At 46.4% G+C, this 26,960-nt stretch overlaps 1 protein-coding gene and 1 long non-coding RNA gene across 2 annotated transcripts in view; one reads left to right on the top strand and one right to left on the bottom strand.

Moving 5' to 3' along the window:
* Positions 1-1,192: 1,192 nt before the first annotated feature.
* On the bottom strand, positions 1,193-7,641 carry NKX1-1 (NK1 homeobox 1). The gene is made up of 2 exons (XM_072037852.1): positions 7,090-7,641; positions 1,193-3,877 (listed from the first exon to the last, which is right to left on the bottom strand). Exons 1-2 carry the CDS (start codon positions 7,562-7,564, stop codon positions 3,051-3,053), a joined length of 1,302 nt encoding a protein of 433 aa, XP_071893953.1. The 5' UTR covers positions 7,565-7,641; the 3' UTR covers positions 1,193-3,050.
* Positions 3,317-26,960, top strand: part of LOC140002514 (uncharacterized) — a 25,493-nt gene continuing 1,849 nt past the window's right edge. The window contains exons 1-3 of the long non-coding RNA XR_011809277.1: positions 3,317-3,431; positions 21,602-21,723; positions 23,406-23,529. This is a non-coding gene — a long non-coding RNA (uncharacterized lncRNA). The remainder of the gene's footprint in view (positions 3,432-21,601; positions 21,724-23,405; positions 23,530-26,960) is intronic.

The raw sequence follows: 26,960 nt of genomic DNA, 5'->3' as shown, positions 1-26,960 counted from the left end.
TTGGTAGAGTCCAAAGGCTTCAACTGAAAACATTGAATCAAACTCTGAGTGTGTTACCTGGTGTATCTCAGAAGAGTTTGTCCTCTAGCAAATGCTCTGTCAAATGCCCTGTGAATCCTCTAAGTTTTATGAATGAATAATAAAGTCATTAAAAAACAAAAAACAAACACAAACAAAAAAACTCACAGAATGAACCACAGCAACCACCTGCTGCTTGTGCCCTGGAGAAATAATCATCTTGCTTTCAGTTAGTAGATTGTACTCATGCTGTACTAGGGTCTCTGCTAGGGGTTAGCATGGTTTGGGGCCTTTTATGACTATTCAGGGGGATCCCTGTGGTGTGATAACCTCATATTGCTGAATCAAGCCTACAGCTTGTTCCATTCTTTTAGAGAGCCAGAGGCAGGGACATAAGGTGATGGAGTTAGGACATTCAGGCAGGTGGGAGCACCTTTAGTGCACTGGCTGCTGTACATTCAGACCAGGGATATTTCGGAATAACAGCCCAGTGCTGATACCATCAGGCGCCTCACTGACAAGCATACAGCCTGGTTACAGGGCAGTAGTCCAGGGAGCACCGTCTGAGAGCTCACTCTTTGGTGCTGCTCATACTCACACTAAATGCCCTCTGCATGTGGGCAACGTCCTGTGACTTGAGACCGAGCCCACGGTGTGCTCAGCACTGCTGCACAGTCCGAGTGCAGGGGAAGACGAGCTGCAGCTGAAGCTCTGCAGTTCTCCTATTGACTTCTGCAAGCAGAGGATCAGCTGGCGAGACATTCAAGCAAGAATTATCAATAACTTCCTAAACTACGCTGAGAAAGATATCTGTGAGTTTGTTTTCAGCACTGCTGTAAAATATGAGAAGCCTTGTTAAATCGAGTTTAATGACTAGGAATCTCAGGCTGCCTTCTTCATCCAACAGCTGTGAGCTGTAACACTCACACGAACAGGTTTCGCTGGCAGGACGCTAACTGACTTGAGCAGGAAAATCATCTGCTGAACTCTCCGAGCATCCCCCTGTTGGAGCTGGAATATTTTCTGCCGGGAGTTCGCTGTGTGTAGACAGGCTTTGATACGAAGCTGGGTCATGCCCCAAATGAGCTACGAGCAGGAATGTTCATGGTGTTTGCTCAAACCTGGGCAGCAACAGGGTAGTTTTACAGCACAGAAGAGCATCCTAAGCATCCGTTTCCCTGTTCAGATTTTTTCCCTACAGGTAAAAGCCACGGAAAGCCGTGCTCTGAGCAGCACTCGTAGCATTCCCCCTGAAAATTCACTTCAGATCTGTTAAAGCAAAGGCAAACGAGTCTGCTGGGAGCCATCTGGCATTTGCACGGTCCTAAAGGAGGGGAGGTGGAAGGGAGCGGGGATACCCACAGCCTGCCGGGGCCTCCGGCCAGAGAGGCGTTCAGCTGCTCCATCCCCGTGCCCGCTAAAATGACTCGAGAAAACGCCGGTTTCGTGAAATCACCCCGGGAAAGCGACGTTTCTGGGCTGAAAAACAAAAGAAACGGGAAAGAAACAAAGCAGAGATGGGAACAGGGAGCTTCTCCTCGGCGGGAGCTGGGGGGTCCGCCGGGCTGGGGGTTGCTGGTGTGCAAAGCAGTCAGCCTTTTGTTTGCGTTGCAATTAAGGAAAAAATAAAATAAGGATTGTGGAAGGTTGTGAAAGCAGTTTCCAAATAATCAGCGGAAGTGCCGCGGAAAGATTGCTTTATTTTTAAAGCGCTGGGAACTGAAGGGAAGAACCGCTTTGTTAAATGTGCATAAATCCAAAACACCAGACTCGCCGTCTGCGGAAATAAAGAAGTTTATCTACAAGAAAAAAAATCTTAATATTGCGTTAAGATTGGCAAAAGCAGTTAAGAAAATGCAATCACGGGAACTAAGCAGGGATGTGCCCTCTCCCCTAGAAGAATGAAGTTTATTTCTGTGTCAGAAACACACGGCGTGCTTCCAGAGTAAACGAAAAGAAAAACAAAAGCCTAACGCGGTACCTCGCTCCAGATGCCCCTGTGCCAGGCGTTTTCCAGAGGGAACTTTTCCGACAAATTCCCGAAAATCAGCGAGACAGCACCACGGAGAGTCGCGGTTTCCTTCAAGTTTATTGATTGCGTTTAAGTGTTTTGTTTTTTGTTCTTTTTTTAGCAAAGTGCTTTCTGTATCATCTTTCGAGCGTTACTCCCGCACCTTATACATTAGTTATAAAGTTAAAACTTTTGTAACAACCAGAAATATACAGAAATGCGGGACGTGAGGGGGAAAAAAAGCCCACCCCGAGGGGACCGAGGGGGCCGGTGGCCGCCCCCTCTCCCTCCCCGGGGGCGGCTGCGCTTGAGGGCAAAAATAATAATAAATAACAAATAAATCGTGAAATCAGGCAAGGAAACGGCGCATTGTTGTCTCAACAATGCCGAGGGACAAGACTATAGTTCTCTGTTTTACCCTGAGAGTCAAATGGGTACGTAAGCTTTTTAAAGTCTTTTTTTTTTTTTTAAGAGTGGCCAGACCGGGGGAAAATAAAAATGATTTAAAAAAATAATAAAAGACAAAAACAAAAACACACAGCAACGGGGGACATCGTGGGTGGGGGAAATATATATATATATATATGTACAAGTAACGATGATTTACATCTACCGCTATGTACAGGGGGGAGGGAGGCTTTCTCCCCTCCTCACCCCAAAGCCCAGTATAAAAACGGGTCGTAGAAATGGTTGTGGGCGACGAAGCCGCCCGGAGGGGCTGGGAGCTCGTCGGTTGGCGACCGTTGTTGACCGTTGGCGACCGTTGTTGACCGTTGGTGGCCGCTGACCGTTGATCGTCCCCTCACGCTCGCTCCGTCCCCTCACGGCGGCCCCGTCGCCTCATGGCGGCTCCGTCCCCTCACAGCCGCTCCCCTCACGGCAGCCCCGTCCCCTCACGGCGGCTCCGTCCCCTCACGGCCAGCCCCGTCCCATCCTCGGAGCTTCCCCCTCGCACCCCCACAACCCCTCCCCGCACCCACCCTGCCGCCTGAGGCGGGTTTCCGTGGGGACTGCGGCGGGCTTATAGGTGCGGGGTGTAGAAAGCGGGGGCGCCATAAGTCTGCGAGCCCAGCACGAAGGGCGAGAGGACGGCGGGGCTGGGCAAGAAGGGCAGCTGGGCGGCGCACACCAGCCCCCCGGCGGGATGCCCGGCGTAGCTGCCGGGCCCGTGCATGGAGAGCGGGTTGCCCATGGGCGGCGAGTGGCTGAGGGGGCTGAGGCCGCCCCCTAAACCGCCGCCCCCCGCTCCTCCGCCCGCCCCGCCGCCGCCGGTGGGCGCGCTGGTGTCGGCGCCGGGGTTCTGCTTCTTCCACTTGGTGCGGCGGTTCTGGAACCAGATCTTCACCTGCGTCTCGGTGAGGCTGAGGGAGAGCGCCAGGTTGAGGCGCTCGCACACCGACAGGTACCGCGTGGACTTGAACTTGTTCTCCAGCGCCACCAGCTGCTCGTAGGTGAAAGCTGTCCGAGCCCGTCGGGGCTTCCCCGACTTGGAGTCCGAGCCCGTGCGCTTCCTCTTGGGCTTAGCCTGCTGCTGGCTCTGCTGCCCCCCGCCGGGCGCTGCCGAGGGAGGAGGCTGCTGGGGTTGAGGAGGGGGCTGCGGGGTGGCCTCGGCGTGCTGCTGCTGCTGGTGGTGATGGTGGTGGTGTTGGTGGCCCGGCTCGGGCTCTCCGGGAGCCGCCGAGGCGCTGCCGCCCGTGGCGGTGCTGGTGGTGGTGGTGCTGGTGCTGCTCTCCTCGCCGCACAGCTCCTCGTCGTCCTGCAGCTCGCTGTCGGGGCTGCGGCTCGGCCGGCTGCTGCTGCTGCAGTCCAGGTCGCACTCCTCGGCCTTGTAGAGCTCGCCGTCCTCCTCTGCAAACAAGGGGCGAGGCAGGGTTAGGTCTCCGCAGTCCACCAGCACGGCCCCCGGCTCCCCCTGGGCACCTCACCCTACACCAGGGGTAAAGGGACAAGGCTCGGAGCTCCCTCAGCTCAAGAGCTGGCCCCAAAAGGTGGCCCCACAAAACACACACACCCCATCCGACCTCCCCCTGCAGAAAGAACCGGGGAGGGGGGACAACACACGACCTGCCCGGAGCCCCCCGGTCCCTGCCGGTTTGACAGCGGGCCCCGGAGGTGGCACATCGCTTGTTTTTTTTTTTTTTTTTTTTTTTTTTTTTTTTTTTAACGCTTTTAGCTACAAAAATATCCGCCTCGACGGCTTTTTTTGGCTCCGGCGTTTTTAACCCTTTCTCCCCCTGGCTTGACCTCTCCCGACTTCGCGAGGTGGAAGTGCTAAAGTGGAGTAAATGCTCGTATTGATTAGCGGAGCAGATGCAAACTTAATTAAACTCATTTCGCGCGATGTAGAAACTAGTTAACGGGCATTTAATTTATTTGGGTTTATAGGACGCTCCAATTAACGGGTCTCCATCGGAGAACAAGGTAATTATCCGATATTTAAGCCTGTTGGACTTTCTCCTGACGGTTCTGTCGTGTTGAAGCCGGCAAGAACCCAGCGTCGGCGAGAAAAGCGGCTCCTCTGGACCTCGGGGGGAACCGGCAGGCAAAGAAATGCTCTCCTCATCCTGCCCCCGAAGTGCCGGCCGGGGTCGGAGGCACCTCGGGCAGAGGACCATCACCTCGGCCCTTTTGGCCCGTCTGACTCAGGCACTCTCCAACTTCTCTCTGCTCGCACCCGCAGCTCCGGGAGCTCCCCAAGCTCGTTGTGGTTACCCGAGGTACGCGCAGAGCAAGCGACCCGCTTGTCTGTCGCCCTCATCCCGTGTGCGCTTCTGTTGGTTTTAATCCCCCCCCAAACTCCCCAAACCATCGCACCTCAAACTTGGTCCGCATCCTAACGCCGGACAGCCTCTAGATAAGATTAGGAGTGTTTTTAAAAAGTGTGTTTTGTTGGAGGAACTGGTTTGGGCTAACAGCAGATACGGCTGGCTCACTAGGAGAAAAAGAGGCAGAGAAGTTTATCATAATCCTCTTCACCCCAAAATATCCCTTAACGACCCGAGTTTATCCAATCTTTCCAGCTTGCTGTTCAAACCGGCAAACAAAACCCGCACAACCACCACCGCATGGACCCGGGAATAGGATCAGCTTTTCCCCGATCCTACACACCGCGTGAAAACGAGCATCCCCAACCTGTAGCACTTGTTATAAATTGTTGTGCAAAATTTTTTGCAACAACAATATATAAAAAGTGCGTGCAGATGACTCTGCGGGACCCAGGATGAGCGCAGCGCCAGCGCCCTAGCGAACAGGGAACGTGCGGGTGATGTTAAAACAGTTTAATTTTTTGAGTTTATTTTTTTTCCCCCCGATAAACTGTAGGAAATCGCAGCCGTGGCTTAATTTAAGAGCTTACTAAAATTTTCTTGAAACAGAAAAATGTATTGCAAATACATTTGCTGATGGAGATTGACATTGAAGGTGCGATTTTGTATACGGAAGATATTGAATACTAATTAAATACGGAGTTTTAACTTCTTATTATCACTTAGTTTTACGAGCGACCTGTGACAATCACTGATTTCGCTCTCCTTTTGCCAGAAAGCCTTCCCATTTCGGGGTGTTGGCATTTTGCCGGCCGGAGCTACTTTTCGAAACACTTCTAAATTAAAGCACCGATTGAACTAGCGTTAATTACGATGGGGACATTAAGTTTCGTGATTTTCGGGCAGTCACAGGTCTCTTCGGGACTGCTGCCGCTTTACATGAAATTAAATGTCAGGGCTGAAGGGCCGAAGCATGCGAAGCGCCTGGGAAAGTTGTCAGTGCGCGGAGCGCTGCTTGCTGATGGCTCCAAATATATTTGGGTGTAGAGAAGCGATAGAGTTGCATTTCTCTCCTTGTCTGGAGATAAAAGTGCAAGATTAGCGATAGGCTGACCTCGTCAGTCTTTCTGATCGCACAGATCTATTTAGTATGACAGAAGCCGGATGGGTTTAGACAAATAATTACCCCAGGTAGAGACCACTTTTAAAAATCTCTCTTGAATTCTATTAGCGCTCCGCTCCTGCTTTTGCTTTAGAAATTTAAAACTTCTACATTTCACGAGGCTCGGGCTGGAGGAGATTTCAGCCCTTTTTTTCCTGCTTGATTTTAAATGAAAGAGTTACGCTTTTTCGGGATCGGGGAGAGCAGAGTCCTCCCTCTCCCGCCCCAGAGACAGAGAAATTATTTTCCCCCTTGCGAGAAGTTTATCCTCGGCCCCTCGCCAGCTCCTTCTCCCTCTCGGGGCACGGAGCAGCCCCAGCTATTTCTCCTGGGGGCTGGCTTTTCCCGGGAGGGCTCCGCTGTCCCCAGAGTCGCGGTGTTTAGAGGTGAGAAAGTTCGGATATTTTGGACCCAAGAAAGAAAAAAGCAATCTCGAGCTTGGGTCGAATGCAATTCCCGATCAATAGCGAGCCCTAATAAGTGTAATAGGTTTTAATCGAGTAATTATCCGAATTTTGACCCTATAATTTAGATGTTAGGGAAGAGTTTGCAAGGTGCTTGAAAGAGATATGCACAATTCGATAATAGGATATCGATCCAGGCAGTCCTACATGCCACTCTGGGGCGATTTCCCCCATTATCCAGCCTCTTTACGCTGCTAAGCACATTTTACCTTAAATGTAATCGAAGGAATTTAATTGTTTTTCCAGAGATAACCAGCATTTTGTCACAATTAGTCTGATTTGTCCTAAAAAAGCCAAGGGGAGAGAGAAAATTGAATCTGTCGCCCAGAGCAACGCGCGGAGGAGGGGGGAAGGAGGAAGGGGAGAGCGGCTTTGAAGGCTGCGAAGAACATGGAGAAAAGTCATAAATGCCTCGGGAGAGGGTCAGGGGGGCTGTGGGAGCAGGGTGCAGGAGGGTTTGGGACCGCAGGAGTGGGATGCGGTCCCTTGTCCCATCCCCGGGCCCTGGCCCGGTTTCCCCGGGGCCGGTCCGGCTGCTCCCACGGCCCTACTGTGTCCCTCCCCAAGCTCCCAAGGAGGAAAAGGGGTCCCTAAAAGCATGCCAGCCCCTTCCCCAGGCTCACTTTACCCCCCCATCCCGAGGGGCTCGGGGTACCCTCAGCTACTTACTGATGAGCTCGGCGGACTTCTTGCACGCGTCGAAATCTTCGGCGAGAGCTTTTTGCTCGGCCAGCTCCGTCCCTGAGTCCTCGGGCTTATCCTCCGCCCCCAGCGGGAACTGGGCTCCCCCCGATTTGTACAAGCCCCCGCACTGCCTCCTCTTGCTGTTGAATTTGTTAGGGTCCAGGATGTCGAGCACGGAGAAAGAGGTGGTTCTGTGCACGGCGGGCAGGGCGCCCGCTGCCCCCTCTTGTCCGGGGGTGTTGCTCTGCCCGTCCCCTTGCCTGTCCCTATTTCCAGGGCAGGAGTAGAGGGGCAGCTCGCCGCCGGCCGACAGCCGCTGCTCCCCGTGGCTCTCCATGCCTTCCCCGGGCAAGCCGCAGGGCTCCCCGCCGATGCCAAGCGAGGCTGCGGGGGCTGTCACCGCCGCGGCTGCCGCTGCCGGGATGGAGATGTCACCCACCTTGTCTCTGCTCACGTTCATGACTCTTTGCAGAGCCCCTCTCGGTTGCAACTTCTCCCCCCCACCCCCCCTTCCCCTCCTCTATTTTTTTTTTTCCTCCCCCCCCCCCCACCTCCTCCTCCTCCTTCCTCCGGCGAAGTTGAGCTGGAAACTCCTCCCCGGCCCCGCTCCGGCAGCTCCCCGGGGCTGCTCCGAGGCCAGCCGGGGAGGCCGGGACTCACAAGGTGATGCTGGGCTCCGAGCCTCCGCTCTGCTGCTCCTTCTTCCTTCTCATCATCCTCACCGGGCTGCCCAGGCACTCCAGCCCCCCCCCTTCTCTCCTTCCCTCCCTCCTCCTCCTCCTCCTGCTGCACACACACGGAGGCAAGGCTGGCTCTTATTTATGCATTCATATTTAGCACCGGCTCGTAATTGGCTACAAATTAATCCCTCGCCCGTAATAGTCTGCAATCTTCATCGCTGGGAGAGAGAGAGAGAGGCACGGTGAAAGTGTGCGCCGGGGGGGGGGGGGAGAAAGGGGGGCAGAGGGAGAGAGCGAATGAAGGATGGTGCTGGCCGTGATATACTTCGCTGTCAGCTCTGTTTCAGCACACCTCCACTCATCTGGAAAGCATCTAAATAGCCTTATTTGGCGAAGTGGGAGGAGATGACGCTTTCTTTTAAATAATTGCGGGATCAATATCAAGAAGATATTATAGGGGCGAAATGAGAACTTGAGGGCTTCCATCCCTGGCAGGGAAGTTAGGTGATCAAAGGGGATTGTGTGTGCGTGGGGGGCGGGGGGGTCCGAGGTGTCAGCCCCCAGCACCTGTTTCTCTTCCCTGCTGCTTTTATTAAATTAGAACAAAAGGAGAAAATTATGGTTTAGCGGCTGGAGCAGGGCTTGTGTTCGCGGACACGCACCCTCACACGCTCCCCTCCCTCTCTCTCTCCTTTAGCTAATTAATTAAAATTAAACATCAAATGTAAGTGTCAGGAAACCGCGGGGAGAAAATTAATATGTTAAAACGGCGCAAGGCAAAGCAAGGCGATCGATAAATTCCGAGTAACCGGGAGAAAAGGTGTGCTCCCTCCCTGTAGGAGGAAAGCCACAGCCAGAGCTAAGTTCCACTTCCAGAAAGCAAAAAGAAAATCCCTCTCTTATTAAAAGAGGTTTAATTACGGAAAATGAAGCAATGGGAATACGAATTAGCTGCGAATTGCAAAAGGCGAATTTCTTCTCCTACCTAATTTCCTTCCCCTGCGTGTTGTAGCCGGGTGTGCTTCGATCATATCAATTTCATTCTTGTTTTGGACGCTCCACTCGCTACTCAGTGTGAATTAGCTGCTAGGAAAAAAAAAAAAAAAAAAAAAAAAGGAAAAAAAAAGGGGGGGGGGTGTTAAGGAAAATAGAGAAAGCATAAAAGGAAAATTAGATTTTTTTTTGTCTTTGAGGCTGGTGACACATACAAGGACAGGTCCTTTGCAATTACCGCGGGCAATGATCCTTTAGAAAGCAGAAATTAAAAGTTGGGAGAAATAATGGGTAAAACAATCAGCTTGTAATTTTGGTAGGGCTTGGACATGATTAGTCCATCAGCGGGCTGGGCCCAGGGGAGTCCCGCTGAGCGGGAGCCCACAACAGCCCCCGCTCATATATTATACAGCAGCCCTTAGATTTTAATCAGACACCACAACAGTGTCCTTTCCCTTTTATGACTTTATTATGCTTTATCTTTAAATTATAAATCACCTCCTGGCTTGAAATGGTATGTATAATCTCTGATCATGTGTAGGTAATTACCTCTCCCCCTTTTCCTGACCTTACCGGCGGGGCTGCCGCGAACATCCAGCCAGAGCCAAGTTTTAATCTGCGTGTCCACACGTCTGCCGGTTTGTTTGTGGGCTCCTTTGGTGGTTTGTTTGTTTGCAGCTCCTCTTTCTCTCCTCCTCCTCCGGCCGTGTCTCCCACCGGCTCTCTTGTTTCGGATAATTTTTCCTCCCAGTGCTTCTGCCCGCAGATCTGGGATATTATTTAAGAAAAGGAGACGGTGGGTTAGGTAGATGCCAAGGGCTTGTCTTCATCAGATATGCTGCCGAAGTCACCTGCATTTGTACTTTTTTTTAAATTATTATTATTATTATTTTGGAGGGTGGGGGGCAGTGGGGATATTTCTTATCTCTGGGGTCGGTAGACCTCAGCAGATTTTTATCTTAATTGCGATTAAACCTTCCCTCCCGGTGGCCCGGCAGGGACAATCCCCACGGGGACGGAATCCCGGGTGGGTAAATGAACCCAAATTCCCGCATCGCCCTCGGTGCTTGCAGGAGAAGAAGCCACAGCCGCGGGGGGCCACCCCACACCCTGCACCCCCTTTCCGATGTGCCCCCCTTGGGGGTGCAAACCCCACAAATGAAGGACCCCTTCCCGACGGGGCCCCGGCCCGCCCGGCGCTTTTGTTTGGTGGCGGCTTAAATCGAGTGTTATAAAGATGTTCTATTGCTCCTAATCACAATTGATTGTCAATTAGAGGCTCATTTGTGCAATCTCCATCCATCTGCCATCTCTGGTTATCTGTTCACCAGAAAGTTAGCGCTGATTCCGGGGCCCTAGATGAGTTGTGACATGCAATATCTCTCCCGTGCTCGGCCCGGGTGAGCGGTCCCGGCTCTCTCCGAGGGAAGGCAGCCCTTTCTTTCCATCTCTTGCCGGAAAAACGAGCAACAGCCTCCCTTTGGAGGCAGCAGGGAGGCCATCCAGAGGTGGGGAGCCCCAAATTTTGGCCCCGGACCCCCGCGCACTTCGAGGCAAGGCTCCCACGGAGCCGTTCCCTTCTCCGAAATAAATCACAGAAAGTCGCCGAACGCCCTGGCGGCTTGACAAGCCTCCCTCCCCGCCTCAGCGATGGTTATCTCTGTACTTAGGCTGAATTATACCTGCGGGGAGGTGATATTTCCACGGCCCCGAGGCACCGCTGGCCGGAGCAGCTCCTCCGCCCTGCAGAGGCCACGGACTCCTCCGGGGAGGCCGCCTCCGAGGCCTCTTTTTTGCGGGGAGGACCCGCAGAGGGCTCTCCCCCCTTGGCCCCGTAAGGGAGGATGCTGAGCACCTCGTTCCCGGCTCCAGACGAGCCCAGCACCCTGCTGGGACCGAGCTGCCCCGGCTCTCCCCGCTGCTCCCCAGCCCCTGGCAGCCTCCAGAGCCGAGGCCTCCGGCTCAGGGCGCTCCGGGATGCCGGGGCTCGGAGCCGAGCTCGGTTTTTCTCCTCGGGCTTCATCAGTTAGCACCGAATTTCAAATCAGATTTCAGCAAACTCCAGAGCAAGCGATCCTTTTTCTTTTTCTTTTTTTTTAATTTTTTTTCTTCCTTGATTTTTTTTTTTTTTATTTGCTCTCCATCCCTCCCTCCCCGTCCCTGGGGAGCGTGGAACTCACTCCGGGTAATTACGGGCATTTATCGCCGCCGTGCACCAATTTAGCAGCCGGGAAGGTCACTCCGGTGGCTGCACCGAGCCTCCGAGGTCCCGGCGGGTCCTGCAGGCTGCTCTTCTCCCTCCTTTTATTCCCAAATGCGGCCGGGCTCCAAAACCCATCCCGTCCTGCTCTGAGCGGGTTCCTTCCAAATCATCACCATCATCATCATCACCACCATCAGCAGAAGCATCACCATCATCATTATTGTTGTTTTTGCATTATTATTATTATTATTATTATTATTATTATTATTATTATTATTATTATTATTATTATTATTATTATTATTATTATTATTATTATTATTATTATTATTATTATTATTATTCCCAGGGCTACAAGACCTACCCCGCACAAGGCTCTCGGTCTCATCCTGCCTTGGTCCCCATCCCGGGGCCAGCAGTCACCCCGGGGTGCCCGGCCCTCCCCGAGGGAACCCCCCCCTCCGAGCTCAAGTCGGGGAATTAATTAACTCTACCCACGAAGGCAAATGATTTAAGGGGGAAAAAAAAATAAAAGATTCTGAAGCAGATCTCGCCCTCTATCAATGCAGTGTCAGGTCCTCATAGTAGAAGATTTAAAAGCCCTGGGGATTCCAGGTTAGGGTAGTAATGAGCTTAATTGAGGTTAATGCTTCCTGCACAGCTCCTTGATTATTAAATTAATATTATCACACACATGAATCATAATTAGAAGTTTAAATAATGCTCTAGGGGAATCCTCGGAGGATCTATTAAACAGTTCCCTTCTCTCTCGCCAGCTCCCTTTCAGCTCCCGGCAGCCCGGGGGCAGCCCGGGGGGCGGCAGGAGGTGGGTGCTGGGTGCTGCTGGGATGGGATGGCACAGGATGGGATGGGATGGGATGGGACAGTCCCCGGGTGTCACCCCCCCGGGGTATCACCCCGCAGGGAGGGGGGCGGCAGCACCCGCGGTCCCTCGTCGCCCTTCAAGCCTCATCTCTGCGTATCCCCATTTAAACAGCCCATCATCCCCCCCCCCAGGTTTAGGCGCTTATCTCCCAGCAGCCGGGAGTTTATATAAAACACTAATAAAGTGCCTCGCTGTCACTTATCCCGGCCGGGAGATCGCTTTTTCACGCACATCGCGGAAAAGCGACCCGCAAGAGGCTGGAGGCGCGCCGCCCACAGCATCCCCGGCCGCCCACCGGGATGCTGGGCAAGGCGAGGGGGGGACGACAAGGGTGCCAAAAGCCAGGACCTGCAGACTCAGCCCCCGACACGGTCCGGAAAACCAGTGAGAAGCATCCCCGGGAATGGGGGACAGCCCTGCAGGGACGGCTTCCCCATTTCTGTCCCCCCCTCCCCAGGCTGGGGACTGCAGCTGCAATGGGGCCGTCCCGTTTGCAAAGCCCCCCCCTCAGGACACAGGGGCGCTGCGGGGACAAACATCTCGTTTATTTTCGTATCGCTGTTATTGCTAGTCCTAACGAAAGGGTCATCGAGGGTGGAAAGGGTGGTGGAGGGGGCACACGCTGCATCCACGGGGGCCGTGTGCGTGGAGGAAAAAATAAAAGAGAAATCAGATGGCTGGCACGCAGGCAGCGCTCTCTCTCTCTCTCCTTCTCTTTCTCTTTCTATTTATTTTCCTCTCTGTTGCTGAAACATATTGAAGGGGGAGAAAAAGGAAACATTAAGATCAACTGTGAGCCTTGCCGACGGTTTAACGATTTCAAATGAGCTCTGACTCTGGTGAAAATCTGACAATTACCCATCAGGATGGCAGATGATGGTTAAAATTACCAGAAATCAATATTCTCACCGGGTGTCCCAGCCTGATAAGAGAGACCAAGACAATGTTGACTATTAAAGTCGACAGCTTGAGATATTACACTATTAGTTATGCTATTTTTAATAATCTATAATATTTGGGCTATAATTAATTAATTATACGGGTCAGATAATATCTGGGGCTGGAATGAGGTCTGAAGGGTCTATTAAGGTTGGTAATGAGAAAGGAGAAATCTAATCTAAGGACGAGGAGCCGTGAAGGAACAAATATACAACAGACTTCAGATAGAGAGAGGGAAGGAGAAGGAAGGGCTGGTGCAGGCTCAGTGCACGCACCTCTGCTCTCCTCAGCGCCCAGGCACAGGGGCTGCCCCCGAGAGCATCTCCCCCTGCTCCTTTATGCTGGTACCCATCGCTGGCCACACAGGCCTGGCTCTCGCTAAGGTGACGTGATGTCTGGGAAGTGAGAGAATGAAAAAATATATTTATATATTTGATCTGTATTAAGGACTTCATGCAAAAACAGAAAACAAAAGCCCAAAGAAGCAAAATGAACCCAAACAAATAAACCTCACAGCAACTCAGCCTTCTTTTATTATTGGGATGCGGGCACTCTTCAGATATTCGTGGAGTTCAGCCATCCCTACAACTGCTGCTACACCTCTCCTTGCAGGTCCAGCTTCTGGTGTTGGCTGTGGCATCTGAACAGCCTTTGCAGTGCCCTGGTTGTACAGCCATGTGAGACATACACTTGCATACATGCACTACTAGCACATGCGTGTGAGTGTATATAACCCTGTCTATAAATATGTTATATATATATATATATGTATGTCTGGATACTTCTTGCTATAGGTACCTACCTATTTTTATAAGGAATGTACACAAACACACTTGTGAAAGTATAAATACTAACCAAATAGTAATGCATGTATGTAAATACATCTGTTTATCTATCTTAAAGCATTCATGTATGTTGCATCTATCAAGCACATAAAATGGTTTTATTCCCTTCTCTGCATATGAACTTCAAGCCAGACCCTGTGAATTATAAACCCTCTTCTTGCTCAGCGTTACTAACCAATATTCTAGGTGTGACACTCAAGGCTTTACCTATTTTACATCGATTATAAAAATCGCTCCTTCTACTGTTACAATAATCCTTTTTCCAGGGGTGTATTATTTATCATATTAGTTCTACCCTTATTAGTTACAGGAGGGTATGCTGAACAACATCCTCTCATACGGAATGATGAAAAACACATTTTCTAGTTATGCTTAGATTAGCCAGGGTATTAATCCTTTCTTTTCCCCAGTAACATCTTAATTTCATCATTTTCAATAGACCTCTCCTGGTCATATTTTTCTCAGCTCTGTACTTATAAGACAGTCCTTGTTTGGATCTGGAAACCACAGAAGTATTAAAATAAAAGCTTGCAATGGCAGAGATCTTACTGGGAAACTGTTATAGTTCAGTAGGATTCAGTCCTTCCCTAACTATTCTCTGTTGTTAATGGAAGCCCAAAGCAGAGCCTGCAGAAGATACCAGAAATAAGCTGATATTGCCCTGCATCTCCTTGCATCCATTACTATTATTTCCTTCTTTTGCCCAGCCAGTGCCTAACCGAGGCCAGCTGTAAGGCAACAAGGTGCTGATTGAAGGCAAACCTGAGAAGGTGCTGGATGGGCACAGGAGATAAAGCTCTTGGGGGCACTGCTCACAGCACCTTCTCAGGCAAGAGCAATGCTCTGAGCAAAAGAAGTTTCCTCTCCCACTAGGCAGGGAGGGAGAAAAAGGTTGTTTCTTTTGTTGTTTTTATATGCAAAGGAGTAAATTAATAGGAAATTAAAATGGTTTACTCTTCATATTTAAACAAAAGGTTAACAATATTTACAGAACTTTTCAGCTGTGATGGACTAGTTTAAATATTGCCAGCTCTTGTTGATGATTGCATGATTTTCAAATACAGCTGGGGAAATGCACGTGTGTGTGTGTGTGTGTGTGTGTGTTTGTGGGGCAGGAGGAGAGAGGTAGAACTGAGAACTGCAAGGTTTTTAGTTCAGGAGCAAATCAAGAAGCTCAAACTCCACCCTTATTAGCTCAGTTGTTCAGTAGAATAAACCTGGTGAATTCAATGAATGCTGCACATATTGACAAGCTGCTCTGGGCTACCTCAGTTGCTGAGATGCTGAGCTCAGAAAAAGGTGCTTAGCTGTTCCTATAGTCACATCCCCTAGTCACATCCCCATTCTTTGAGCCTGACCAGCTTCAACTACATCCCAAATGTCTGTCTCCGTCACAGAACTTCAGTGAAATCCCCGCCATGCTTTTTGTGATGAATTGGATTTAGAGGGGACGGTGGAGGCACACATGCTGCATATATAGTTATGAATCAGACTTGTCAAAGACAATCTCAGATGGCTGCATAATCCTCCTCTATCATGATTTTTTTTATTTAGGCATTTAGAAATGAAGGTGATAGAGATATGAGACACACTGAGAATAAAAAGATTATCCTTTTAGATCTAATCTGGAGAGTTAAGTCAAAGGGTCAGCTCTACAAACTGGTGCAAATTAGACCAGCTCCATCAGGTGATTTACACCAGGAGGGAATCTAATGCAAAATTGCCTGATGCTTTATCGCAAAACCTTGTTGAAATCCCAGGCTTGTCAGTACTCTGAAACTTCCTGTATACTCAAGCAAGCATACTGAAGACACTGCTCATTGTGCTTCTGTAACGAGGTTGGAGTATTTTAAGGTATGCTTAGCATGCAGTTACTTATTACTATGGCCTCAGCTGAGGTGTGGTAATTCACTATTCAGTTCCAGACTGGGGAGGAGGGAAGGCAATTTTTTCAGCTGCCTGAATGCAGATTGAAAGGATATCTTCTTGTTCATATCAAACAAAGTAGATACACTCTGCTATCCAACTAGAACTTTTTGCAACCATTTTCTCTGCACTTACAATGGATGCAAAAAATTACAACAAAAAGAAGCAACAGAAATGCTACATGCTTTGGTGCTAGAGGTCAATGTTTCTTAATTTAGGCATTAGGAAGCCAGATCCAAGTTACAGGCTGTTGGGACTCCCATTTTAGCTGTTTATGACATGAAAATTTGGATCCTCAGGCAGGCCTTGCTCTTTCAATTCCAAATCAGATTGATTTATAATTTCAGAATTATTTAACTTAACAATTGGAGTATTCATCAAGCAGATTGTTTGCTTGTTGTAACAGACTCAAGCAATGTAGGCTGATGGGTATTTGCAGGGAAATCTGGGGAGGTACATGAGTGATGCAAGGTAACTGCAGAGCCAATTCTACAGAAAGAGAAGGTTTGAACTCCATCTGTTGGGAAGCTTAAATGTGAAGGAAAATATCATATTTTCTCCCATGTGCCTGGTGACAGGACGAGGGGGAATGGGCTAAAGTTACGCCAGGGGAGTTTTAGGTTAGATGTTAGGAAGAATTTCTTTACTGAAAGGGTTGTTAGGCACTGGAACGGGCTGCCCAGGGAGGTGGTGGAGTCACCATCCCTGGAAGTCTTCAAAAGACGTTTAGATGTAGAGCTTAGGGATATGGTTTAGTGGGGACTGTTAGTGTTAGGTTAGAGGTTGGACTCGATGATCTTGAGGTCTCTTCCAACCTAGAAATTCTGTGATTCTGTGATCATAGTGTACGGTAAGTCACTGTCTGCTAGTATGGTTGTGTTTGGAAGTTCACTCTTTTTGATGTCATTGGGACATCGGTTTGTGAAGATTAGGGAGAGGTGGGGAAGGCATTTGCAGATAAAGACTTAAAAGTGACAGCAAAGAACATTGCCCTGTCCCTATATATATATATATAAATGTTTAGTTAAAAGGATAATATTTATTGTCCTTTGTAGCCAAGTATCAATACCCAGGACATTAAAAACAAGTGTCAGCCAGTATAACAATTGCAGTTATTGCAGAAATTAAAAAAAAACCCTAGCTCCTCAACTATTTATAATCAAGGTGTACTGGACTTTGCTCTGAAAATAGCATCATTCTGTAAAAGGTATCACTGTCTACCAAGCAGAGTTGTGTGTCAGGCCTGGAGCCTTTGATCAAGCATAACATTTATTCATAGAAAGCATCATTTCCTCCGGTGTTTTTACCATTGGATGACAGGAATGTAAGAACAGCTGTACATGTAGCATTCCTTTAGTAAGATATCATAAAATGAAGAAGAAAAAGTCATAACTCTTAGAATCATTTAGGTCCTTATGGTCATCAAGTTCAACCATCAACCTAACACTTCCAAGTCCATTACTAAACCATGTCGCTAAGCATTACATCCACACATCTCATAAATACCACCAGAGGTGGCAACTCCACCACTTCCCTGAGCAGCGTATTTCAATGTGTAACCACCCTTTCCATGAAGAAATTCTTCCTGATATTCAACCTAAGCCTCCCATGGTGCAGAGGTTTGTGTGTAACAATGTTTTTTTCTCATGACTGTTGTGACTCCTATTTTCTGGCTATTGAAATGATGACAGATACAAGCAATTAGAATAATCTGTACCTGTGGTGGAACTGGCAATGGGAACAAAACTCCTGCCTTCCAGAATCTAGCTGTTATTTCAAACTTTGCTTAAGAAATAGATCAAAATGATTATGAAGCATAGATGAGGTTTGGAAAGAGTTACCAGATTACTAATTTTGTCTTTTAATTCTGCTGCCAAAAGTTGTATGCTCTATGTTAGTTGTCTGGGCTGGCACTTTAATTACTGCATAGAGGAAAATGTTTCCATAGGGCATTTCTTATCCACCTGTCTTGGACTTCTTAGGATCTAAGACACAAAGAGGAAATCATGCAGGTGATAACAAACCTTTTTCTTCTGCCTTTTCAAGCAGAAATATCAGTCTAGGTTCCTGATTATATCTGCTGATCAAACACAGAAATGCACATAACACTTTCCTGGCTTCTTTTGGGAGATGGAATGAAGGGCAGAAGCTCTACTGAAATTGGTGGTTCTGACATTTTCTTTTTGCTTTTAATCCACTTTTATTTCCAAACTGCAACATCAAGATAATGGGTTTGCATCAGACACATATGCCTCTTAGCTCATCCACTTACGTATTCTTACAGTCTGATTCTAAGTTTCAGTGAAACTGAGAGGGATCTTGGTTTTAATGGACACTGGTTCAGTCCCAAAGATTGTTTCAGCCACATCTTCATTTCATTTTTAAGAGAATCAATTGCTTTAAAACTGGTGACACGTGTATCTTTATTAGGCTGACCCAGTTATCAGTATATGTTCACTTTGTACCCCCTTGGGTTGCCAAACACAATCTGTTTGACTGATGTCGGGTCCATTTCTTTGCATGATCATTCTTCCAGCAGTCAATACTGAGGTTTTCTAAGCTATCGACCAGACAGCTATTGGATGAGGCAGGGCCACATGACCTCCTGACCTAAAATACTGTAGCAAAAGCAGTGAAGATATGAAATCAATAACTTTATTGAAACAAATATCTGAGGTGACACTTTCTGCAGAAGGATTAAATGAAGAGGGCTGTGGTAGAACTGGGTCAAATTCTACATGGCTGATTCATGTAAGAACCAAGTCAGGTTAATGGGAATTCACAGATGAGCAAGAGAAGCAAGATCTAGACCTGTGTCAGGATGTGCTGGACCCAGCCAGACCTTGTGGTCCAGCTGAGGAACTTGCCCAGGGGAATAAGGAGGTAGGCAGCATCTGCTGAACTGACTCTGCAAATGTCTGCAGAGCACCCCTCCTTAAGAAAGAGATTTGAAAACAGGATGGGCTTTGTAGAGAAGAGGCAATGCAGAAACTGTTTGCATGGGCTCACAAGAATACAGAAACAATGGTAAACCCACATCCCATGCATAGGCATATGGCTTATTTATTCTGTTAGTGTTTTGGTTTTCATGGGTATTTTAAGCTAACTAGCATAGCCTTGTTATCCTTACCATGTGTTCAGTGATTACGGCAATTCCCCAGATTTACTTTTCATTCTTGGCTGAATTTTCCGTAATGCCCAAGTAAAACCTCAGCCCTTTAAGTGAATCCAGGCATTTATAAAATAAGAAAATGTTGTCATCAGCATGTGTTAATATGTCAAATCTTGCCACCATTTACTGTAGGACCACAGGAACAAGATTTTAATAAAATAGATTATTTTACTTTCTCATAAATAACGTTGCTGTTTGATCGTGAAAAAGAGGTAAAGAAAAAGAGGAGAAAAGCTCAATAAACAGCCTTTTTATTACTGTTGCTAGAAATAAAATAAGAGTAAGGGAGACCTGGCCACTGTTTTATTGTAGCTGTGAATTCACTTCTTTCATTTAAGTGTCTGTCACATTAGTAGAAATATACAGACCACTCTGAAGTGTGTACACTGGCAATGACTTTGCCCATTTTTCATTTTAAATAACTTTCAGCTATTCTTTCCTTTCTGGACTCAGGGGTGACAGGCTGCTGTAAGCAGGTGTGCAAAGTGAAAGCAGCATCTTTCCATGGGCTGTAGGGCAGAGTTTGATACCAAGTATCTCGCTGTGGCTTTGTTCAGTTCACAGTGTAAAGCATTCTCAGTTTAACTGAAATAATTAAAATGAAAAAAAAATGGCTTTAATATATGCACTTTATTTAATACTGCTACATTCTGCTAAACTTAATAACAAATGAAATTACTCCAAAATCATTTCTCAGTATTGAATGTGTGTTTTGTGAGCTGAAATGAATTAACTATGAAGTCACTTTGCCATCAGTGCTTTTGTATGTCAAACACTTCTCTGTATTGCAATGCTGAAATGATGGCTCATAAGTCATTCCTAGTAGAAATATGCAAGTTTAACTGACTTAATTAAGGAGCAATGCACTTTAAAATGGGCTTGTAAAATATTTTGGTTAAAATATTATGTTTACATTATAAGCAATAATATTTTTATATACATGTATATACTTGCATTTGGGAGATGAACTTGAAAAAGACCTTCTAGTGATAGAAGAATCAGTATGCAAGAATTAGGCCAGAAATGAACTCAGTAATGAAACCCAAACAGGACTTACATTCCTCCAAAGCCTGGTGCATGGTTCCTGTTCAAATACAACATCTCTATAGCGCTTGCCATTACGTTAGTCTGTAATGTCTCTCTGCATTTTAAGTAAGACCAGAAGAGACCACCTTTCTTTTGCTCTGTGAAATCAATTGGGCTGCTTATAGAGGGAAACACTACCAACTGTGAGGAAAAGCAGCAGAACATGGCAAAAGCAGACTTCAGAGTTTTATTAAAATTATAAGTAAGAGCATCAGTAATATTACGGTGTGACTACACATGTAATGTCCTTACTGGAAGGTAAGGAGGGAAATAAGCCTTATTTCTAGTTTTTTATTTATTTTTTATTTATTTATTGAGCTTCAGTTGCAGCTGGTGGTTCTGGTTTGGTTTGGTTTTGATTCATTAGATTAAAGGGGTCTTTGGCACCTGACAGTTTTCCTTCAACTCTACTTACTAACCATGTCTTGTACCTGTAAAACTACCAGACTGTCCTTTGGAGAAATAATCTTTGCCATTTTTCTCATCTCAAAGCCAGTGAAAACAGATGGGTCTTCTGCCATTTCTCGAGAACAAAAAAACATGAAATATCTTAGTCCAAAAGGAAGAAGGAATGCCATAGATGAGAGCATTTCCTATAAAATGTCCAGTTGGTATCCTCTTCTTATTTACATGTATATTACTGTATCTGAAAAAACACAGCACGGGCAAAATGTGTACCTTGTCAAAGTCATTGGACATTTTGGACTCAGGGACTCCCAAATGCAAAAGCTGCTTATTTTCTAAGTGATCTCTTCTTACAGAGATGTGGGGGAAATATTTCATAGCTGTACTTTAATGGCAGATTGTATATAACATCATTTTCTCTATGTACTATCTGGCTTTATTTTTTTTTTTAATAAGTTTTATAAGTTATTTATTTTATTTTATTTTTATATGTTTTTGGTGTCTTTGAGATGTGGTTTGTGGTGGTGCCCTTTGTCTTGCCCCCCTGGTAGTCACTGTCAGGCTTTGGTTCAGAACTTTGGGCTTGGGCTGCTGGTGAGAAATCCTCATGGGGACTGAACTTCATAGAAAGGCTGTCTGAATTAAATTATTTATAATGAGCATGCATGGCAATTGAAGCCTTGTAATGCTTACCACTGGCTGGGTGTGTGAAGTGAATACATTACATTCAAATAGGGGGAAGAAGTTATGATGCTTCTGCAGCACAGGCCGTTTGCCAATCCATGGTATTTACATTCTGTACCTCTTTCGCTTAAATGTTTATACCTTAACGGATATTTTCTCAAGATTGAGAGACTGCCTGATATAATAGCAGGTAATCTGTACCGAACCCAAGCATCAACTGATTACCAGGCTTGCTTGAATTACTATATGCTATTACAGTATTTTAGGAACCTGTAATATCCACCATTACTTTCTCTTGTGAGAGTCCTTAGACTGACTTGCCGTTGCCATTTTTCCCTCTTTGGCAAATAAATATCGTAGTGTATCCAACACAATCAGCAGAGTGTAACCAGAGTGTATGAGTTTTTAGCACAGATAATTAAAGCCCAGTGTTCTCCACTGTAACAATTACAAGTACTTGAGGAAACAATGACAAGGTCATTGTGTGAATGCAGCCATCAGTCAGGGAATTCACCACCTTAATAAAACAATAACAAACTTGTTTGGAAACTAACATACAAAGGAAGCGACAACAAAATTGTTTCCTTGGACATATGTTCTGTTAACCACATAAATGTGGAGCAATAGCACATATCACCTGTTTAGCTAATTAAGACCAATTCCTCCTATCTGCCCCAGGTTCCTTGAGTTGTGGCTAACTTTTACTGTTGGAATAGAAGAAACCACTTGGCGTGTGCGGGTGTAAGTGGGGATCCTCTATGTTCCTGCAGCACCTGCAGCGGGTACGATGACACTCCCAGGTAAACACTGTGGTGTCCTGCATTACCAACAGTCTGTAAATATGTTGTCCTGCATCACCCACCACCACACAGTTGCACTCAAATCCATGCTCAGGCATGGCCTTGGGCAGGAATGGGTGAGTTTTGAGTTTATTTAGTGCCCTAGCCTGGGCCTTTCTGCATGTGGCCTGCAGGTCATGCTGGGGTGACCCATCGTAGGAACTTAGGTCCCAACAAAGAGATTTGGGTCCTAGACTTCTTTCTTGGCTCAGTGTGGATGCTTCAGCTACATCTTTGCTGCCCTCAAAGCTGACTTCTTGCACTGCCCATAATGTCTGGGCCTCTGCTGGAGGGATGCCCTACAGAGGGGAAGAAAGCAATTTCTACCCCTACCTTGCCTTCCAGGGTGTGCCCTCATGAACTCTGAATATCCTCACCTCTGGGAGTGACTCCACAGGTACTAAACCCACAAGACTCCACAGCCCTGTGTGGTAGGCTACTGGCCCACGTGCTGCTCCATTGACCCAGTGTGTGGTGGGCTTCTTCAAAACTTCTGGCCATGTCCCAGAAAAGGCTCATCACCCTCTGAACCAGCATATCCTCGGCTCACTGGCTTCCTAAAGCAAGGTGTTCCCCTGCAAGGAGCAATAGAGCTGCCTAGCAATAAAAATCTCTGTCAGACCCCACAGGGAGAGCAGCAATTCATGGCTTTTCTGGCCAAAACTGAGAGTGGTTGGATACCAGTGGCATGTGCTGACTTTTGGTGAGGATAGCGCATGTTGTATTATCTTACTTTTTTATTTCCCAATTTGGATTATTTTGCTTCATTTGTCCATGTGCTGCCTTAATCATTTGGCTCAAATGGGAACTGCTTGCCCTGTGATGTGTGGGCTGTGTGCTAAAGGCAGGTTTTGCCTTTAGTATGGAGCACTGGGGATGGCTGCTGGCCCTGAGATCCCCCCTCAAAGCCAGACCCCATTTCTCCTTTGCTGTGAGTCAGACACATGGCTTCCACTTCTTAGAAGCCTACTTTGCAATTTCACCACAACTGCCATAGGCATAACTTCACTGCTTCTTCTCCCTTGCTCTGTAGCAACATGGGGATGAGGTCCTGGTGTCCACAATAGCAGCCTGGCAGGGCTGGAGCAGGCACATTGCATTTACTCAGTAACTCTTGGTGAAATTCTGGGAGCAGAGCAAGTCCATTATGGGTGTCTGCTCCCCTGCCAGTCACAGCCAAAGTCTGACAAATGGCATGTCCTGTAGCATCTAGATGTCACGATACAGGGCAGAGAGGGAGGGACTGAGATGTGCCCTTATTTCCTTGTTTGCAGTTGTGTTTAGTTTATAAACAGCAGACTGTGTAATCGTGACATATTTTAAACAACAAGAATTTAAATTCAGCTAGCATCCTTCATCTGAGCACCTTAAGTGCTCAATAAAGTTAAGGACCGGATCCCAAGGGGTCAGAAATCAGAACAGCTATAGGCACCATAATGGAGCTTTACTAGAATAAATTGGTTGAGTAACTGAACAGACGGCATGGTCTTCAGTCCTAACACAGGCAAAATTTCTACAATAAAGCCATTAAGGTCCCAATTCTTGACTATACTTAAATATCTGAATCTCAAAGGGAGTTGGCCATCCACAAGGTAACTAGATGCCTTTGAAGACTGAGTTTTAAAGAGTTCTCTCTGTTCCAGAACTGCAGAAAGGCCTGGAAGTGTAAAAAAACAATAAAAATAAAAGCTGAGTACCAGGATTTTCAGCTGATCAGTAAACTGATGCATAGGCTAATGGATGTGTTGAAGGACAGATATTGTGCAGGTAAGGGAAGCACCAATTTCTCTGTTGATGAAGGTTGCTCACTGCCAATGAACTGGTTTTCAGAACAGTATCAATGTGAGCTGTCTTCTGCTACCCAGGTCTTGCAAAGTTGAAATATACCATCCCTGAACAGAATTTTTTAATTCACATAGAAGGAGAGAATGCTGTCATCATTCTCCCCTTGGAATGGGTCAGTCTGCAGGTTTCTGTTGGAGAAAGGATGAAGTTGAAGTTTGTCTGGACAAAGGTCAAGTTTGTGCACAAAGTTATAACTTCCACTGTTGGTGTGAAGGCTAAAAAGTAGAAAGACTGTGAAATTATAAGGTCTGACTTCTTTTATGTAACCATTGTAGAATTAATTGATGCTTGTTGTTTATTTTTCTGAACATAATTATGAACTGATGTATTGGAGTCTGAAAGCTGCTTTTATTTTACATTTAGCTAACTACAAAGGTATTTTGGAGGTTTCTATGTTCAATCATTTGCATTTATATTCATTACTGCATAACTGTGGCAGAACTAAAGTTCAAAATTGCATTTCTAAGGCAACGATAATTTTTCAGGTACTAATTAAGCCTGTTAGAAGTAGGAGATTTGTTCACGTTCTCATTCACAGATTACAGGCATCAAAGCAGTCAATAGCAAATTCATGTGTTGGAGAGGAAATTTTACTATTTTTTTTCTCCCAGCTTTACCACATGCTCATCTGTAAATATATCTTCTTGAATACCTAGAGGCCAAGTTTTACAAGAATTTATTGGTGCTGGATGCAAGGAAGGAAAAGAGAGTCACAGAGAGCCAAGGCCATAGAAATGGATCATCTATGTAGATGACCTTGTCTCTACGAACTCTCCTGAGATCCACAGACTTTCTGGGTCCTGTACTGGTTTCAAGGACACTTGGCATGTGCTTCAGGGCTGTGTGAGAAGACTTTCCCCCACAAAAACCACTACAGAGATCAGAAAGGGCTTTATCTCTCCATTCAAGGACCAATGCAGCAGCCACTGACCTCATAAGGCCATTCAAAACCACAGGCTTGCAGTATGCAGGGAGAGTATCTGTAGGTACCAGTGCTACTCCTAGAGGCTCTCTTGTCCCTTAAGACCTGGAATGCCACTAATAGCCCACTGTTAGTTTTTGGCAAGCCACAGAATTATTTGCTGTGTCTATATTTAGTGGTGGTGTAACTTAAATCAAAGCCCTGGTATTTTTAACAGCAGCATGAAAGGAATTAAATTAGATATTTAATTGTATTTAAGAAGCACACTCTGGGACAAACGCTCTTCTCAGTTACACCTCAGCAGCTCTGCTGGGTTTGGTGGATTTGTGTGCTGGTTATCAGAGCAGAGTTTGGCCCAACAAATTGATGACTTTCCATTCAACTCTAAATTAACTCAGAATTGAAAGAAGCACTGCCATCTTTAAGTTAGGGGCCAGTAATTGGCACTGTGGCCTATGGAGTAGAAATGTGCACATGCATGCGCGTGCGCGCGCGCGCACACACACACACACACACACACACAGCCTTCGCAGAGTTTGACATACTCTAAGACTGGACTGAGAGGCTGGGGATGGAAGTCTCAGCCCAGCAAAACCTTTAAAATGTTCCCAAGTGCTTGCAGGACAGGGGTGGGTTGAACTATCCCCTTTAAGCCAAAACTTACATTTTTTAAACATTTTTTTAAATTAGTTATTGTTTTTTAAATTTAGGCCATTGAATCATTAGAATTGGACCACATCATAGGACATTGTTGTAATAAAAGTGTTAATTTTATGCACAGATGTGAGTATCAATCTATTAACAGCTTTTCCTCTGATAAATATAACAAGCATTTCCTGCTATCTTGGAAATTAATTATCTTCTTTAGCCTGAGATTCCCTGTCATAACCCTGCCTATATTTCTAAAGTGTGTGTTTTTCTCTGTCACAAAAGAAATCTGTGGCAAAATAGGGAGAGGTACAGCTTTCCAAGATTCACAGTTGTTTTAAAAAAAAATTGCAATTATTGTGACAGAACAGATGTTGTACAGAAAGGGTTGCTTACAGATACATTGTAAGTTAATCACATCTTTTCTAAAGTATATTGAAAAATTCTCGTTAATGTCTGAAATGAAATACTTATGATTACAGGAAATTAAATTACTTACAACATTTTTTTTGCAGCCTCTCTCAACATGCACTCTTTCACACACACATATACACACACATAACTATTGTTAATTAAGACTGTCTCCATTATGGGGCTAATTAACAATTAGCATAAACATAATTAGCTAATGCTGACATTTAACTCATTACATTGTTTAAATAATTTTCAGAAATTGCCCTTAGTGGCATTCTGTCATACTGAAATAATGGCAGCACTTTGTCATGTAAATTAAATGACATTTGTGTTGTTTCCTCTCTAACTCATGCATGGAAGATTTTTTTTTCTTTTTAATTTGAGCTACATTCAGTTCTGAATCCAAGGTGATTTCTAAAACTCGAGTTCCCACATGAACTCCTTGGATACCCTCCGTAAGTAGCCCGAACTTTTGGGGATCTGCATCCTTGTACCTCCAGGTGCCCACTGGATGTCCCAGCACAGAGGTTCCTTGTTCCCTGAGTGCTCCCCATGGGCTCGCTTGTAGGTACCAGTCGGTGTCCCCTTTGAGTTGGCTGGCACAGAATTTGTGTAGAGTAAGGCTAATAAAATAAGGAGGGAGGCAGGTTGATGTGAAAGGTCTTAAAACTTGAGTGACTATTCCCAATGTGCTACCTACGAATTGAAGGGGGAACCACAGCTGCTGCAACGTGAGGGGCTTTTGGGTGCAGCGTGGACCACCAAGGGGCTGAGCACTGGTGGCTTGGTGCAAAATTATTGGGGTTTAAGTATTTGCAACAAATTATTTTATTCTACAACCCAAACTACCTGCAGCACTTAATACTTATCACAGAGGGGAAGGGGAAGAGCATAAAGGTCTGAATCTTTACAGCTCTTCTCTGTGGTGGCTTTGTATGTACATGCATAGAGGTTTTTATACACTGTTCTGCAAAGCTTTTAATGCAAAGGACTCTGAGGGGGCTGTTCTATATTTTGGTACTCTAGGTTAAAGAAAAGGGGAAAAAGATGCGGTAAGACCAAGAAGTGGGCTTAAAAGATCGTTAGGATACAGTGGAAAGGTCAGGAAGCTGCAGAGGAGCAGCAGTATAAACATTTAGTATGAACATGAGCAGCCTTTAATCAGGGACTTATAAGGCCAACAGCCCCCTTAATCAAAGATAATTCCTTTGAAGGCATGCCCTGCAGAGGGCCGTCCATTACATTTCCATAGGATACGTCACTTTAGCCACTGACAGCACATCCTTCAACCAGAGGCATTGGGAGAATGAATTCCCTGATCAATGAATTCACCATCAGAAACTGGGAGATAAAGCCAGGCTTCCCAGAG

The sequence above is a fragment of the Anas platyrhynchos genome, chromosome 4 (assembly GCF_047663525.1).
Source record: "Anas platyrhynchos isolate ZD024472 breed Pekin duck chromosome 4, IASCAAS_PekinDuck_T2T, whole genome shotgun sequence".
Classification (NCBI taxonomy): domain Eukaryota; kingdom Metazoa; phylum Chordata; class Aves; order Anseriformes; family Anatidae; genus Anas; species Anas platyrhynchos.
This window is presented reverse-complemented; position numbering and strand designations above follow the sequence as displayed.